General features: G+C 35.9%; 1 protein-coding gene across 2 annotated transcripts in view; it reads right to left on the reverse strand.

Annotated features, from left to right (window-relative positions):
• Positions 1 to 13,270, reverse strand: part of LOC149085598 (reticulocalbin-2) — a 39,245-nt gene extending 25,975 nt beyond the window's left edge. For both annotated transcript variants that reach the window (XR_016192869.1, XM_089233732.1), the window contains exons 1-3: positions 13,019 to 13,270; positions 5,328 to 5,475; positions 2,030 to 2,186 (exon numbers count right to left, since the gene is read on the reverse strand). Coding sequence is in view for 1 of the 2 variants with exons in the window: in XM_089233732.1 (XP_089089858.1) it covers positions 2,030 to 2,186; positions 5,328 to 5,475; positions 13,019 to 13,202 (489 nt within the window). In the remaining variant the exon portion in view is untranslated. The remainder of the gene's footprint in view (positions 1 to 2,029; positions 2,187 to 5,327; positions 5,476 to 13,018) is intronic.
• Between the last annotated feature and the right edge of the window lie 6,225 nt (positions 13,271 to 19,495).

The raw sequence follows: 19,495 nt of genomic DNA on the forward strand, positions 1-19,495 counted from the left end.
TAATTAATTAACAATTTTACTTTTTAACATACCATAATTAATCAACGATTAGTAATAACAACACACACACACAATTAATCGTTACAAAAACTCAGCTGAATTTACTATTAACTGTAAAACTAACACACTTAGAGGAAAGTACCCATTTTAAAGTGCAAAGTACCTATTTTATAATGCAGATCATCGAAACTAAAATGCAATTGATTCCATCCCAAATTTTAATACATGTATAAATAATCATGCTATGCACTAAAAAACTGCATAATCAATGCAGTGCTCTAAATACAGAATGAAAGTTGTTTTGCAGACAAGATAAATACAGTGCACAGTACAGTCTGACAATTGCTGTTGGCTTAAACTTGTTAGAAGTAACAGTGTGTTTATATACATTTTTTTTTCTAAGACACTTCTATCTTGTAAGTTGAATATTTGCTTGCAGGTTGAAGTTTTTTAACCCTTAAATACATGGTTTTTTTTTTCCGAGCTAATAATCTTTTCATAGTTAAATGGCACAAATAGAAAGCTGGAGAAAAATCATTAAAAAAATCTATTTCAAACCGTACTGCTTATACAGGACTTTAAAGAGGACCTACAGAGCCTCAAAAATTGCATATAAAATAAATGTACTGATGTAATATTATGTTCCAAATATATAACCATTTCCTTTGTGATTCAAACTATAGTAAGAAAAAAAAATCTGGATTGCAAACTTTGAGGTAAAAAAAAAACAAAACATTTTAACAAATTAGCAAAATCACAATCACACGTTCTGCAGTAAGCAAAGAGTTGTTAATTTGGGGCATTTACCAGCAAATTCAAAATATGTAATGGGAAGAATGTGAACTCACCTTATGAGCAAAGGTGATTCTGAATTTTTACCTTTAAACTGGCTGCAGTAAAATGTCTAAAGAACCCTTTGCACATATGCATAGCTATGAATTTAAGGATTAAGTGAATAATGATTGCTTTTAACTTGTATAACTTTTAAATTCTTTAACTCAAGGTACGACTGCACATATAGAGAAATTAAACTATATTTTGGAAAGGTGCAGTTATTAGTTACATTAAAATCACAAATATACCTATATACAGAAAATTAAAAAACACCAAAGAAAATACAAAGAAATTAAGGTCTGAAATAAAAAGTCAAAAGTAATACAAAACTGTTCATGCTATCTGATAAATGAAACACAGTGAACTCAAATAAAAATGAAAATTTTTGGAGATAAATTATTTTTTTAAACCAGTGAATCTGAAGAATGTATATTTCTAAAGCCTAAGCTGAAACAAAAAGTTATAGAATAGGTCACTGGTTCTCAAACCTTTGTCAACCACAGCTCCCTTGCCTATTTTATGGTTCATTCGCGACTCCCCAGAATATAGTTTGGTGGATATTTTCCCAAATAAAACCATAGCATCAAAGCATAAATGGGTACACAAATCAATATCCACAGCTCGCCACGACACCCCTGATAAAGGTTGTCAACATCCCCAAGGAGCCCCTAATGACAGGCAGACAACTTTGAGAAACAATGGAATGGTTAATAGTTGTGAATTAAGCTGCAGCAACAAAAAACTTTTTGGACTGTGGCTTTATTACGGGAACTTACTGTATTTCCTATGTTTACACCTAATTGTACTACTACATGCATGATAGAATAATAAACAAAATTATAATTTTGAGCACGTTAAATCATGTCAGCACACATTACAAGGTATACCCTGCTCACATTTAATAGAAAACACATGTAAGCTCACATGTAATAGTATTCTTTATGGGCATTGTATAATATTTTATCATATGTATATATTGTTTACAATTTTTGTTAATTGCATTTTTAATTGGGTAGCTATATTTTTGAAATATATGACATCCATATTTTTATGGGCACCTTTTTCTCAGCCACCTCGTTGGGTATTTTGCCTGTTGTGGCGTTATATTTGTATAAAACATTTCTATAACAATAAAAAAATATTTGTCCTGGTATTATCTTCACACAGTTGTATACTTGATTCTGATAAACTATACCTTCATATCTTCAGACTTTTCTACATCTTCTCTTTCAAATGCAGTGTCATCAAAAATATTGTACGTTTCAGCAACGTGCTCTTGCCAAGAAACTCTGCCATCATTATCATCATCTTCATCTTCCAATTGGTCGAGAGCTTCCTCTTCAATTAACATTCTAAATGATTTTAAAAAATGAACATGTAGCATACAATTTGTTCTTCCTGCTTACAAGATTTGGCACAGCCCCCCCCCCCCAGAATCTGTGCGATTTTTAAAATTTTTCTCAAGCAAAAAAGAAAACACAGTGATTATTTATGTGCTAACGATTAACAACAGTGAGAAAACTAGAGATGGAGATTTCCGTTCATGGTTACTTTAAAGCAAGACGTATTTTTCTGATTACATTTTTTCATGGGTCAGACCAACCTCCTTCTTTAATGGGGTGTTGGTTGGATACAATTTAAACCATTTTTTTCTGGTTCTCTAAAAATGTAGATGACAAGGAAACAGTTATTTTCCTGATATTATGCTGAGGTGAACTCAGAAAGAAAAGTCATCGCATCTCTGCCGGGACTCGAACCCAGGTCCTCTTGCATACCCGGCAAGCATGCTACCATCTAGATGACGTTCACATGTAACAAAGGATTAAACTGCTGTCTTCCTCCTTCACATTTGAATCTACTAATACGAAATCAAGTGTATTTGGCAATTCTTTGCCAAAAGCAGCCAATACAATGCTTTCCATGATGTTTGAAATTATGAAAAATGAGGCAGCAACAGCATGAGATTTTGCTAAGCACAATTCCAACTAAAATGGCGAAGAACAAATCAACCCCTTAACGCCCAGGGCTAAGATATCCTGGCCTCGTGTACATGGACGGAATGCATTAGAAAACTCTTTCTTCTTTTGAGACTCTTCATTGGTAACTCTAAATTTTTCTATCCCATTACCTGAGCATTATCTTTTTTTTTCCTCGCTACAGTTTGACAAGTACAAAAAAAATATTACAAAGGGAAAAAGTGGCTGGGAGAGGGAGAAAAAAATGAAAAACCTGCTCCTCAGAGAGAAATATTTTTTCCTTCATTTCTTATGTATTAACAATAATAAAAATTTTTGAGATTCATCTCTGCTAGTTGAACTGCACATCGTGCAAATTTATTGCCTAAAGTTGTATGCAAAGGGATTAAAAATATAAGCTTCAAGTTATTTAAAAATAAATGAACTGTTAAATTTGCAGATGATTTTGATTTCGAGAGTTACAGCAGCAAGAAGTTCAACTTGCCCCTGAGCTCTTCAAACACCATTTCAAAACGAGATGTAATGTTCAAAGAGATGAAATTGCAGAAAGCATTTTGGTTTTGATCAAGAAATCCAAATTCAAAAATGCAAATACATAAGTGGGTCATTCTCATGAAATTGAACAAAACATAAAAAATAATAATAAAAATAACCAACAAATCTAAAATAATGCTTAGTGACACTTCTTCACCAGCTGATAAATAAAATATAGTCAGCAAGTTTGTTCAAAATCCATAGTGGAAAAAATTGAGTTAGGTTTTGGCATGTTAAAATGTAAATTTGATAGCACTTTTTGCCTATTTCACCACTAACTTAATATTTATGCTTGACGCTTGCAACATGTTTCATCTATTTTGTTAGCTCATTTTCCACTTGAGAAATCCCTGAAACCTGAACATAATTTTTAATCAATCACACTTTTATTTATTTATTCTTTTTTTGTGTTTCTCATGTCTTTTTTTTTTTTTTTTGTCAATTTTATGGAGACACAACAGATTCAATATTTTTGTTTTGTTAGAGCACAGAGAGAGTACTCACAAAGCGAAGTCTTTAGATAAAAAATTAGCACAGTTTGATGTTCCAAACAAGAAATCTGGATTTTAAAATTTTATATCCCCCTAACTTATGATAGAATTTTCCTTCTGGTTACTTAATGCCAGAAAGAGGACATTTTTACATGTGTGTGTGTGTTTTGCTCTACTGGTTTAAAACCATGTGAGAAATGTGTTTTTCCTAAATAATAGAAACCTCTGGACATGTGGTAAAGCAAAAGTAACTTTCAATTATATATTTTTCAGAAAAAAGAGTAACCAAGAAAAAGCCAATAAATAAAAATATTCATATCTTTTTTCTTGATTAAATCCAATTTATTAACATATAATTATTAGGGCTGGTCCGGTTAATCGATCAAATCTTAATCACAGTTAAAAATTTTAGTTGAATTGATTGACTCGATCAATTGATTAAAGTTTGAGTAAAAAGTTAATAACTTTATTTATTTAATGATACCGATTAAATATCATAAATCATTGTACTAATATATAACATTTTCGATAAGTGGTCATATTTAAAAACATTTGAATCAATATTTTGAACAAATTTTTTTGGTATTGCAAAATACAAGTCCATTCAACAAAACATTGTGATCATTTCAGTTTCAAATTGAGTTTGATGGAAGTTTTATAGAAGGCAAGACCAAAATTTATTGTCTCCACTATGCATAATAGTTGTTCATATTTTTGAAAGTATCGGTTCCTTTCCTCACAATCACCGTTTGGGAGGTGTTTGAAGGAAAACAAGTAACAGCATGATCAAAAGTAGTTTTGAAATCAGTGAATAACCTAAAATAACTGATAAAAAAAACAAAAAAAAAAACTCTACAGGATCCAAATGAAGAAATTCCAAGATTTAGCAAATATATTCAGCATACGAGTATTAAATTGCTTCAAGTGGCAGCCTTAATTCCTTAGTCTATTCTTATACTTGTTTACATCCAGCGAATAGGTGAGTGAAATGAATAAATTACATTTTTATAGCATCAGTTAATATTATATAGTTATGAATAATATTTGATTAATCCATTAAAAATTTCTGATTAACCAGTTAAAAATTTTAATCGATTCCCAACCCTAATAATTATCTACTGCAGTTGCTCTTTAAGATAACAATTGATGATCTCTTTCCCTTCAGAAATTTTTTCACATCACAGCCTTCCTGAACAATCTCATAGGATCTTGCATCCATAATTATTATTGCCCCTACCCCTGGTATGTTCCATTGCACCCAAAGGGCAATATTTGTCAACTATAAAAAAACACTGCTCTACAACAATATATTTTCAGATCTTGAGTTTGCCTATAGTCCAATGTTGTACTCCTCTTGAAATAATATCCTTTACAATCATAAATTCCTCTATAACAACAGTTGAGATTGTGAAGAAGAGATTCTCTGAAACCACCACAACAATATTTTCTTGTTTCTCATTACAAATCAACAAAACAAAAAAACTTGTATTACTCAAAAGATTTTAAAACCCATTCTGTTAGTTCTTTTTTATCCACATATCCATCATTGTTTCTATCCATTTTAAGGGCAAGAATCTTTAGTCTTTTTCTAGACTCTTCAGGTGTTAGCTGATCAAATTCTTCAGCTACATTATGGCTGCCTGAAACAAAAAAATACAAATTATGGGAAAAATAAATATATATATTATAGTGAATCCATGTGCCATCATGTACGTTAGGAGACAAAAAGAAAAAGTTACAATTTAAAGGTTCCAATGTAAGTTGAATTTTTAACAACAGTTCTAATAAGACATGAAATATTCGAATGTGCATTATAACAAGGGGCTACTGTACCATAATTCTTTTAAATTATGAAACGACAATTCCTCCATAAAAAGAAGTGTACTTTTGATAAGCAAGATTGATTTGTTCCTGAAAGTTATTTGTATCATGGAAATATTGTATAGAATCAAATTTTTTCAAATAAGAACAAATTAATGAGATCATTGTTTTTTTATCTCAAAAATATCTACAGTAGTGCAAACATGCAAACTTCCCTACTTTGAGAGAAAAGTCCTCCATTAATCGGCAGTAGTGTATAATCTGAACAAATTTTTTATTCAAATTGAGAGAAAAGAGTCCTCTTATACATCACAGTGGTGTATAATGTGTACACAAAATATTTTGCAAAACATATACTCCAGTTTATGAAAATGTGTGAAATATAAAAACACTACCAACCAAACACATTGGAAATATGTACTCAAAACAAGACATAAAATATATTTATGTAAGAATTATTTCAACAAAAGCCTTGTATTCAGATGGCTCAGAGGAAGAGAGTGAACGATATCCAGCACAATTCATCATTTCAGTTATACTCTTCTTTTTCATCATCACTCAATACGAAATACATAAATTGTTTTTTGACTTTTAATTTTCCTAATTTTACTTTCAAACAATTTGTTGATTCTAGCATGAAGGAGCTATAAGACTTCAATTAGATCTTAGAGTTAATAGGTCCAGGGCAGTATTGAGAGCATCATAGGTCCCTGGGTCGTGTGATTTTTCTGAAGCCCCACTTTAGAAATACCTGCCTACCAATTTATATATTCGTTGTCAAAAATTACATGCAAATCTCATTTTCTTGAGGTGCCTGGGTTCGCCCACACGTTAAGACGGCACTGAGTAAGCCTATTAACAATCTGGTAAGAATTTGTATCACCACTAATTAAATCTTGAGGAATAGAAGGGTGGTTTTGGTCATCTTTTATTTCAAATAGTCATCCCTTGGTATTTGTGGGAGTTCTGAGAGTTACCGTAAATACGGAAAATACGCTAATAACCCAAACCATGAACTTTTGTTTTTCAGGCATCTTGTTTATATCTTTTTTGTGTGCCAGAAATAAAAAGGGATGTCCAGTGATTCCCAGCAATGTTGGTGAAATTCATCCATGACTTTAACCAGTTATTTAACTATAATATGATTTTTCAGGGTCTAATTTTAATTTTAGAAAAGTAATTAGTAATTATTGTAACAAATACCTTAATCAATTAATTTTAATAGAAGTCTTTGAGAATATTTTTATCATTTATATTTAGGACACCAGACGGTCTAGGAATCAGGTTGGGCCTCTTATTCAGAAATGAGCAAATCCATATTTACAAATAGGTGAGGCACTTATGCACAGGTGTTGCTTCGAACACACCTTGTGCAGGTTCTCAGAATTGACCCTGCCCTTCGGGTAGTGGTATCTTAAAAAGGCGTGTCATGAAAGATTTGCTCATCAGAATGTAGATATCAGGGCAGCAGTGAGATTCCATTAGGGGATTCTAGAATGGGACCCAAAAGGGGAGGTGTGACATTTTTAGAGATGGGAACCAATGAGGGAAGACAGGAAAAATAGGACAAGGAAGGGTGGTTTTTAAGGAGGAGAAGGAACTGAGATTTTTTGGTTGGGAGTGGTGTTTTTTGTGTGGCAGTTTTTGATAACTGGAGGAAATACTTATGGATCTGCTGGATGAGCTTAATACGACCAAAGCTAGGGGGATAAGTTGCACTGTTGCTTTCTCCATTCCTCTCTCTCACTCAAGGAGTAATAGCATAAAAAGATATATATATTAATTTTTATGTATGTACAGTCAGACCCACTTATAACAAAGTCGGAAAAACCTTAAAACTTTTCGTTATATCTGTACCTACTTGAAAAATGTGGTTTTAAGCAGAATAAAATATTTTATAAGCAGGATATGCATTTTTCAATAATCTGAGCATTCTTGAAATGAATAATAGATTGAAATAATATATCTTAACAAAAATTAAAAATTAAATTAAAAGTTCACACATAATTGAATACATCAACAAAAATATGTGTATTGTACATTGCTTCTTTTTTTTTTCTTGATATTTTTGCGGATTTCGAACATTTTGCATTTAAATCATTTTTGCCAAATAAGCATGGTTTTCTTGTACAGTAGTAACAGCACAGAAACAGGAAAATTTGTCGATATGCATGCACAAACTTTTTCGAACCATTTGAAGAGGGAGTTACGAACTTCAAATAATCCCAAATTTTTTGATTACTCACTTTTTTTCATTTTTTGGCTTTGAAACAACTGTAAAGCTATAATTTTTGAAGCAAGAAGTAGCGTTTTGCACTTGAACATTCTCAAAGTTAATTTGCATACAACAAACCCATCACAACCAACATTCTAATCTAGCTTGAGAATGGCACTAAAGGTGGTTTGGAGGTTGGATTCTCTTGGGAATAAATAATCTCAATCCTTTCTTCCTAATGAGGTTTTTTGCAGACAAAATAAGATTTAACAGAGGAAAGTAGAAAAAAGAAGCAAAATAGGATTTTACAATACCGAAAAAAACCCTACTAGAATGTCTTCCAAGAAAAGAACATTATAAAGAACGAGATATTATTAGTTGCAGAAAGGTAAATTCACAGATAAAAAGATTATTAAGAAATTCGAGACAATTCTGTGTTTCAAAGTCAGTCGAAAATTCTTTAAAGGCGTAGGCCTACTTTGCTGAAATCGGTGTTCATTACAAGCATAGATAATCATTATGAAACTCACGGATAAAGGAAAAAACTTCGTTATATGTGGAAATTTGAAATATATATGTTCACATTATAAGCAAGTCAGACTATATTTAAATATATTACTATATATATACATTTGTTATACCTGTAAATAATCTTTTAATCCGGCTTGAGGAAGTAATAATTAGTTTATTGGTAGTAATTGGTATTATGCGTATACTATCATGAGCCAGTTCCAGATGCTAAGAGTGGCTCTGGAACAATATTTCAATTACAATTTTTTTTGCAGATGATTTAAAAACACAGTTAAGAACATGACAAAGTCAGTTTCAATGTTCATAAAACTTTTCAATAAGGAAAATATATTTTATTAGCTTCAAACTTTTAAAAAAGGGAAAAGGGAGAAATTAATTGGCCAGATGACTAGTTAAGACGTTTCTTGCATTTACATTTTCCTTGATTACCTGCACAATTGAGGAGCTTATTTTCAAAAGGGGACACCCCCCCCCTTTTGCTAAATGCACAGTAGAAGTAAACACCTATTCCAGAGGAATACGTTTGCTTTACAAAAGTAGAAAATAGCTCAACAGGTAGCACATAGAAATGGTAGAATATTTAAATACAGTAGATTCTCAATAATCTATCTGGCCAATCCAGTAGTTTTCCTTGATCATAAAAGAGGAAAACATGTCACTGTATGTCTGTGTGTAGTAGTCTATATTATTTGAATGGGCTTTTTCAAATGATTTCCAGTAATCCGGTGATTTCCATAATCTGGCACACCTTGGGCTGATATGTACCAGATTAGCGAGAGTCTACTGTACTATGATTCTTGATCAACATTTGAGAGTTATCCACATTTGAATTTTGGAAATGTTCTGTTTTGAAAGAAAATTAGTGAAAATGTTACCTTTTCATTATAATTTGAGCTGGTCAGGTCTGAAAAATTAGAAATTTCCACATCACCTGTTGATTCCAGAAGGTTTTAACTAGCCCAGGAAGGTACCCCTTACTGCCTTTCATCATTAACATAAGGAACATGATCATTCTGCAGTGGAACCTCCCATAACGGACACAATTCTGAATTGCATTGACAGGGTTAAATGTATCTTACCATCCATTAATGGACACTCCTCATTCGTGGACAAAATTTTCAGTCCCATGGGTGTCCATTATCAAGATATGAAAAATACAGAAGTGTATTAAAAAAGATGGATATGTTCCCTTTTGTTAGAAATGAGTATTGCATTGTAATTTCTACCAAAAACATATTCTTGTTCGAGTAATACTGGTAGCATAATCTGACAAAGTTTATTCCAAAGATTCAGATATGCTACCGGTATTAATAAATATTCATTAAAAAGTGCATTTTAGAAAAAAAGTGGCAATGTTCCCTTTTTAAAATTCTCTTCAATTAAAAAGAATTTCTCTTCTTTAAAAAGCTCTTCAATTATAATTGAGTAATGTGCAAAGTGAGTTATAAATGTTCACATAACCCCTGATCAAGCAATGGAATGCTAGGTGTTGAGTTAGGAAGTATATAGAGGACTTGAACGTCATGATGTTCAGGAGTATTACGCTACAAAGACATTGCAAGAGCTCACTGATATAAATTTTGTATAATAGAAATTTTTAAATCTGTATATACTTTTTCTTTAATAATGTGTTTATATTCATTTACTGTATTTTATATGCATAATAAAGCACCCAACACCGCTCAGCCCCCTCATCAGGGGAAATAGCTAAAACTGACAATGGTCGATAGAGCCTGGGCGGTGCATGGTATGAAATGAAATGTTTAGGGGGTATTACCCAGTATCCAAAAAACTATGGATAGCATGCCTTTATTGCCAAGGTGCTCTCTGACTTCTGAATGAAACAACACTCGAACTAATAAAGGAAAAGTATTTTCATTGCCCAAGCTTTCTATTACTAACAAAATACTAATAATTATGACTTATTCTTTGCCCTCAAAGCTTGCAAATTCGCATGTTCAATAATGAAAGTTATAGTGAGCAAGTTATGTAGTTATGTGAAAGTTATTATCAACATTACACTATATATAGTCCATTTCATACATTAACTATAGGGTCATTCAAGTATTATGTCAGCATCGAGGGGGGGAGGGGGTTTCGGATTTTTTGACTTTTGATGACAAGGGGGGGAGGGAGGTTTGAAGGTTTCTTACGTCATCAACCACTCTTTTTCAAGATATGAAATATTCTAAGCTGCTGACGAAATTTTTCTCACCAGGGGCCGGTGTTTGCTGACAGGGGGGGGGGGAGGGGGCTAAAAATCTGTTGATGAAATACTTGAATGGCCTCCTATTCGCATCTCCAAATAGTGAGTAAAAAATTAAAAACAGTACTGCATAAATACATTTATTTTTTCCAGTGGTCAATAACAGTTTTCTGTATGCAGTTCACAACCTTCGCGGCCTGACTTTCAGTTAACATTTTTGTTTGAGAAATCATACAAAAAAATGCCTGCAACATTACTATAAAGCAGAATTTCTGCAGTTCTTTCAAGATTTTAACAGCATCTGTATAAAACTTCACCATACACTGTTTTTTTTCTGAAAACGACGACATTTATCTCATCTTCATCCAGGGGCGTCGAAAGTGTTTCGAAACTGTGGGTGCTCGTTTTATATCGGAAATTTTAATTTTTGGATCAATTCTGGGGGTGCTCGGATCCATGTCACAAATTACCGTGGGTGCTCAAGCACCCACAGCACCCCCGGCTCCGACGCCACTGTCTTCATCCTCTTCTTTTTGACTTTCTCTAAAATTTTCAATCAGTGTCTATATTTGTCATCCAGGTTTATGTAATCCTAAGCAGTGCAATCACGGAAAGCAGCTTATATGTAATTTTATACGTCATATCATTTAGAAATCCGACCCTTGCACTGATTTCTCCCATAGAAAATCCTGCTTTGCCGAAAAGTCTTATTACAATTTCAGGAAGCAAATAATTGCCTTACTACATAATGCTTATTAAAATCACAGCATCAAGTACAGAAACAGTTTTTGCAAATGTAGAACTCACATCGGCAAGCAGAAATCTCATTAAAAACATTTCGGTGGAGTACTTTTTTGTGCGATTCCCTGGCCTATTGGTTTGGGAAACATACGTAGTGCTTGTATGAAACTTCCCATTAAGAGCATACAATTTTCTTTTCTGTTTCCGCGTTAGACAAATTCCATTCAATCCAAGTTTTTTTTTTTGTGTGTGTATTTTAACATTAAAATCACAAGACCAAGATTTTTTCCCATTGAAGACAGGTTTCCGCCTAATACAAGTTCTACTGTATATAATTTCTGACCTTATACTTTCAATTTTTTTTCTTCCACTTACACCTTTGATTCTTTGGATTACAATTTTATTCTCTTTGTTTTTATCTATTCAGCTCTGTATTAAAAGCTGATATTAAGCATCCAGTCATCCCCAGAGGGTCGCCTTGGTGTGAGCCTTCATGTCAATTGATTCAATTTTAATTATACTTGGGGGGACGGGTGATGATGCACTTGCTGCGTGGGGTGGTGGATCAGAGAGCAAAGCTTAGCTACGGGCCTCAAGCGAGCTGTCATGACAAAATAAAAGCGAAATCACATCGTGCCAATTATAATATAGATGTAATAATTATTTTATTATTTTCAAAAGATACAGCAAGCTGGTGAGATGACTCAATCAAACCTGCCATACATTGAATAAACGTCAGGTGCCACATGTCTCTAAAAGATTTGGCAAGGCGAGCATGACATCACTGCGAGTCTTCTGCTGTACACCAAATAAATATCCAGTTTCACGCACGTATACGCATTCTCTACTTTTATTGTTTCACTTAGACAGTGTGTTTGCACTGCAGTACAGCCATATGAAGTTTTGTTGTCTTCCCTTGCCCCAGTTACTGTGACCCTCCATGATTGAACCCCTCCCTTTTTAGGTACATTAGGAGTTTGCTTCAAAAAAGGTCTGGTTTTTTTTTCCCAAGGCTCCAGCATAGGTAGAAATGGGGGAGGGCGATGAGTGGAAAAAATTACATTATTGGCATAAATGGTAACTTCCCTTCACTATACACCCAGGGGTGCAACTAAATACTTTAGCACCCGTGCTATTTAGAAGCAACAAGTTAGAGGGTGAGTTCGGTACCCCGTCTGGTCCAGCGCCTGCTCCCCCCTGGTTGCAGCCCTGTACACACCCTCAGTGATTAGCTTCCCCCTTTTCAAGGAGCCTGTATCCACTTACTAGCCAAAGCAGGCTGTCTCAACACATGGGCTTACCCAGGCACGGTCCAGGGGCTAAAATGATTATTAGTTGTTTTGAAAATTTGCCAGGTAGGGCCTCAGAAAAATCACTTTGTCTGGGGTCCATGATGCTCTTCAGACGACCCTGGGCCAAAGAAGGATAGCAACAAAAAAAAATGCCTATCAAATTTGTAATCCGTATATTGAGAAAAAATTTTCTCTCCCCCCTCCTATTATTTTTAGAAATATATGACTTTAAAATATAATCTAAATTTTTTACTTCCAAATTTAAAGATTAATGAAATAGAACACAACGGGCAGAAAGTTGTACAAAAAAAAAATCAAGAATTAATTTCCAAATTTTTGAAGCATTTAAAAAGATAAGTTAACACATGGAGTTTCACCTAAAACAGATTCATGATCAAACTCATAATTATGTTTTCCTTCTTTATAATGCGTGCTATCTCTGCGATTATAACCATCCCCTACGCTTTCTTTCGTTAAAGCAGCTTTGTGAACGTGAGCTTCCAACTGTAAAAATAATGTTAGAGCAAACACAATGAAAACTTCACAATTCTTGACAGCCATAACGCGCTATAACATTCAAAATATTTATATAAAGCTACAGTATACAGAGCTATTACATAAGGAGGAAGAAATAACGCAAGCTTCCTTCATGCACAAGCAAAACAGGCTGCTTGACAGGTGAGTGGTTAGCATGAAATGACCATATTTTCCTGGGAAAAATACGTGTTATTTTAAATACGGAAATTGCCAGTGGTCGCCAAAAATAATGTCAAAACAAAGCAACGTTGCTAATTAAATTATTGCTAAAATCATCGAAAAATGGTTTATGGCGAGGGAATGAAGCACCAAATTAATAGAACAGTAGATTTATACAAAGGTTTTTAACAGCTTTCTGAGATGCGAAGATATATTTAGGAAAGAGAAAATTCAACTGCCCCTGCGGGAAATCGAACCCACGTCCTTTCTCACTTTCCGGGTGAACGCACTAGACTATTCATATTTCCCAAAAAAGACCTACCTTAAATTTTTAGACTTTTCTTTTTCAAAATATCTTTAAAACATTTAAAGGTATTTTCTCCCATCGACTGCTTGTTAGGATTTCCCTACCTAGAGAGAGAGAAAGACTAGGTCAGAGAGGGATTGACCTAGAGAGTTTCCAAGCATTTGAGTAAACATCTACGGGTAATAATAATTAACGATAACACTCCTGAAACCATGCAGTTCATCCGCTAATAACTCAAAGATTTTGCACATTTTCAAGTTCACATCCTTATTCTGTTGAACTTACTCATGTAGTAATTAGCAGTTTCAAGTGATTATTCTACAGTTCCTGTGTAAACTTTTCTGGGGATTGGAAAAGTTGTCGTTTAAACGAGATTTTCGTTATAACGGTGTTCGTTAAAATGGGATTCAACTGTATTTTTTTTTATTTCAGAAATCTTTCTCCCACATTCATCCATATTCCCATTCTCATTAAGATATCCTAAAAATCTGACTGTACTCAGATAACCTGTTTTAAGAAAAACCACTCGAGTGTACGAGAACTTTAATTATAATAACACTGCATTCAATTATTTACACTGTAAACTGTGGTACCACATCTCATCATGCGGGCCTCATGCGAACAAGAGGCCTTGGGCCACACCAATATGGGTTGAGATGGCCTTGGTTTTACGGACGGCTTTGCTAGCTTCTGAAACTAGTCCCTTTTTTCCCAACATAGTGTAATTGAAAGCTTTATTTGTAGAAAAAATATTATTTAAATAGCCAGTCATCAAAATAAAAAAATGTGCTATTTGGTCATGAATTAATTGTAAGAGCGGTCAAAAATGCTAACTCCATACTTATAAAAGGATACCCGAGAGAAACTAACGTCTAGCGCTAGCGATTACTATAGGTGTCCATTCTGATAGAGCATGCGCATTAAAAACAAATAGATGTTCGAGAACTGATATATGTAATTACGATAGGCTAACAGCAACTGTTGTGCAATTGTTATGACGACAACGTAGTATCGAAGGCAACCGAAAGGTTCATGGTTCGAATCCCGTCCACAACGGTTTTTTTCCCCGTTTTACCTTACATCCTCAATTTTTTGAATGATTATATTTATATTTTTATTTTTCACTTGCACTGAAAAAGCTGTTATTAAATGTCCCGATATTTCCGGAGATGTGTGGGTCTCGATGTTCTTGCTGCAGTGATGGTATATCAGCCAGCGCCCCACCACATACACACGTTTTATTACTTTTCGCATAGTAAAATGAAAGTTTGTGATTGTATTGTAAAATTATTTTTCTCGTTTTTCAATGGCTCTCAGAAATATCGAAATCGGTTGATACAGGTTTCGGTTTGGCGGAAATACCTGCTATTGGTGGAGAACTGGTGGGAACATTCTAGAAGGTCCCGCCCCTCCAGACAGTGGTTCAACACCCCCGTACTTTCTCTCGAAGTTTCGACAGACCTTTAAATAGTAGGGAGTTGTTGTGAGAAAAGGTTCGAATATTATAGAGAGAGACTGGATGAAAAGTCAGTTGTGATTTAACTTTGCGAGAAAGTTGTTAGCTCTCTGATTAGGTTGTAAATTGCTGTTCTGTAAATAAATCTGTGTTTGTTCGTCGAACCGCTTCTTGTTTTGCAATCTCGAAGTCTTGTGTAAAATTATCCGAAACAATACCGTAATCCGAATATCACACACACACACACAGTCAGTGGTTCCCTCCATTGCTAAAATAAGAATCGTTTCCCTCCGTGTATTTGGAGGAAAACCCAAAGAATCATCAGAAGAAATAAAGTAAGGAAGGGGAGGAAGATGGCTTCGAACCATCAACCTTCCGTTTAACTTCGATTCTGTATCGTCGTCGTACCAACTGCTCAACTGTTTCGGCTAGCCGGTCATGATTAAATATACCGATTTTCGAACATCTACTTGCCTCTAATACTAATACGCATGCGCTCTCAGAATGGACACCTATAGTAATCGTGAGCGCTAGACGTCAGTTTCGCTCAGATATCCTTTTATAAGCATGGGGGGGGGGGTGGTAGTGCCCGTGGGCTGATGCAGATGACATTTTTCTCCAAATGAATGCGTTAGATGGGAAGTATACTGAGTCCAGGTTGATGAATACCATGCCTAACATTCTCAGATGGTCTGAAGATAGTGGCTTGTGCATTTCTCTATCTAAATCTAAATTTTCTATTTTCTCACGAAAAAACAATTATTATTTCTGCGTTCTAAGAGCACTTTATCTTTAAACATTTGTCGCTCCATCTCTCACGCCTCAAGAAACATTCCTTGTGAATTCCTCAAACCTGTGCTCGTGAGCATTATTGGAGGTACCATCGGCTACGGGGCAGTTGTTTGGTTTAATGCAGCCAAATCTACACACACCAAGATCAAAACCATCTATAACTCCTCGATGAGATCTATTTTCAGGGCTTTCTGCTTCAACTTGCATTGATAAACTCAGAACCATTCTCGCCTTAACCTCTTTTCAGGATTCTATTCTCTTCAGAATTGGTTTATCTTGTATTTCTGCCTTCGCCTCTCCCATGCAGGGGCATTCCAGCCTTATGGATTCGGGCTTCCGTCGTCTCTCTCCATCTTTGGCAAGGAAAGTGGCACAGTTCAATAATACCATTGGTTTTTCCCATATGTCCATATTGGGCCCAATTTATTCCTTCTGGCCGTGGATACCCTTGAATATTTATTTCATATCTGAGGGTCTGAATTTTCAAAGACCTAACTCTATCATCCCTTACCAATCAATGTTTCAAGAGTATATTGATTCACTCAGGGGCGGTCTTATGGCAGTGCGATCGGTGCAGTTGCACCGGGCGCCAAATGGGAAGGGGCGCGTTAAATATACATTACTAGAAAAATATCTTTAAGATACCTATTTAAAGAAAATAACTATAAAGTATACATGAAACATGACCGAGATGAGAAAAAAATTGGAGTTTTGTGTGTATATAATATTACGGTTATTTTTCTCAAAGAAAAGAATCGATGGACAGTGCACCTATATACGTACAGTACATAGCGATTTTGGTGACATAAAAATACACGCTCTCTCTCTCTCTCTCTCGAGCTCTTTTCATTTACCCTTGCAGGAGATTTTGGGGGAGACGCAATTTCTTTCTTTTTTGTTGTGCAGTAAAAAATAATGGAGGGGGATCGCCCTCGGTCACCTAATTTTTCTATTAACGAGAGCAAAGGTATTTTCCTGTGTTGTGAGGAGTATTACAAGAATTGAAGGTATCTTCTGATGTGGGTCCCGTAAAATACGGGACAGTAATGACTAACAAAAATTGCCTTCTCTGACTTGACACTCTGGATTCACGCCTGGGGGGACGCTGACTACTGTTTCCGCACCGGGCGCCACTAGGTCTAAGACCGGCCCTGCATTCACTGTCGATTAATGCTCATGTAATCGCTACAGATGCGTCTAAATCATCCTAAGTGGTTTGTGGTGCTTTCTGCTCTGCCACCAAAGTTATCAGATCATGGTTCATTAATAAAGACTACTCAGTCTTCACTGCGGAGGCTCTAGCTATTACCTTAGGTCTCAGAACCTTCCTTTAATCTTCTAATGCTGCAATATTCATATGTACGGATTCCAAATCAGTCATTATGGCTCTTGATAATTTCTCTATTCATTCGTCAACGGTGACTCATCTCTTTTATGTTCAACTTGTTCATACTAACCATAGGCGGAGGCCAGACTAACTTGGAAGTCTGGAGGCACGCGGCCATTATTGCTGGGGGAAAGGGGGGGGGCACGATGGTGATGATGTGTCAATTCATATATACATTAGTTCAGTCGACTCCACCTTCGACGCTGGGGGGGGGGCAATGCCTCCCTGCGCCCCCCGTATCTCCGCCCATGGTACTAGCTGTATGGTAAATAGCATGTCATTAATTTGGATTCCAGGCCATTCGGGTATTGCCATTAATGAGATAATTGGCAATCATGTTCGAACTGTAGCTTCTTCCACTGTTGATCTACTACCCTCTACCCTTTATGTGGAAGGCATTCGTTCACTTTACTCCCGCCATTTCAAGGAAAATATTCGTAATGCTCTTTTCTTATCTATTCCTGAGTTTAGCTCCTTTTATATAACTGCTGCTAGAACTTCTCCTCTCTCTTTTCGAGTAGAAGGTAGGAATGTATTTTTTACAAACTCATTTGCAGTAGAGCCCCCTTGAATGATTTCCTCCCGTATTAGGAAAGTGGCTAACCCTCTCTGTCTACAATGTAATATACCTCAAACATCCTCTCACTTTTTGTTTTCTTGTATCAGATTCTCTTATGTACGTTTCTCGACCTTTAATTCTCTTTCCCCCACCAGTTAGTTGTTGGTCTGAATTCTGTTCAGGCAAGCCTGAGATTATTATCAGTTGCTTTGAGAATTTTGTTACCCATTGTCAACGTTTCTCGTGAATTTTATATATATATATAAACTGAAGAGCCAAAAAAACTGGTCCAGGCATGCGTATGCAAATAAAGAGATATGGAACCAATCAGAGTACGGCGCTGCTGTCGGCAACGCCTATATAACACAACAAGTGTCTGGCATAGTTGTTAGATCGGTTACTGCTGATACAATGGCAGGTTATCGAGATTTAAGTGAGTTTGAACGTGGTGTTATAGTCGGCACACGAGAGATGGGACATAACATCTCCGAGGTAGCGATGAAATTTGGATTTTCACGTACGACCATTTCACGAGTGTACCGTGAATATCGGGAATCCGGTAAAAAATTAAATCTACGACATCGTTGCGGCCGGAAAAAGATTATGCAAGAACAGGACCAACGACGACTGACGAGAATCATTAAACGTGACAGACGTGCAACCCTTCTGCAAATTGCTGCAGATTTCAATGCTGGGCCATCAACAAGTGTCAGCGTGCGAACCATTCAACGAAACATCATCGATATGGGCTTTCGGAGCCGAAGTGTACCCTTGATGACTGCACGACACAAAGCTTTACGCCTCGCCTGGGCCCGGCAACACCGACATTGGACTGTTGAGGACTGGAAACACGTTGCCTGGTCTGACGAGTCTCGGTTCCAATTTCTTCGAGCTGATGGACGTGTACGGGTATGGAGACAACCTCATGAATCCATGGACCCTACATGTTAACAGGGGACTGTTCAAGCTGGTGGAGGCTCTGTGATGGTATGGAGCGTGTGCAGTTGGCGTGATATGGGACCCCTGATACGTCTAGATACGACTCTGACAGGTGACAGGTACGTAAGCATCCAGTCTGATCACCTGCACCCATTCATGTCCATTGTGCATTCCGCCTGACTTGGACAATTTCAGCAGGACAATGCGACACCCCACACTTCCAGAATTGCTACAAAGTGGCTCCAGGAACACTCTTCTGACTTTAGACACTTCCGCTGGCCACCAAAATCCCCAGACATGAACATTATTGAACATATCTGGGATGTCTTGCAACGTGCTGTTCAGAAGAGATCTCCACCCCCTCTTACTCCTACGGGTTTATGGACAGCCCTGCAGGATTCATGGTGTCAATTACCTCCAGCACTACTGTTATGTATCTGGCAACACCAGAAAATACAGTATTATGATGTACGAAGGTGGCAACACTTCAAGGGAATGACAACATGTCGGGAATCAGTTGTAAATATTGTTCCGTAATAAATTAGTTAATAATTATCGTTCAGCTCATGATTCACTACCGGAAACGGCACATAAAAGACAATAAAACTACTTCAGACATTAGTCGAGTCCATGCCACGTCGTGTTGCGGCACTTCTGCGGGCTCGCGGGGCCCCTACACAATATTAGGCAGGTGTATCAGTTTTTTTGGCTCTTCAGT

Source organism: Pholcus phalangioides, unplaced genomic scaffold (assembly GCF_987345545.1).
Source record: "Pholcus phalangioides strain wild (caught in Gottingen) unplaced genomic scaffold, Ppha-v1.0 ptg000007l_1, whole genome shotgun sequence".
In the NCBI taxonomy this organism is placed as follows: Eukaryota; Metazoa; Arthropoda; class Arachnida; order Araneae; family Pholcidae; genus Pholcus; species Pholcus phalangioides.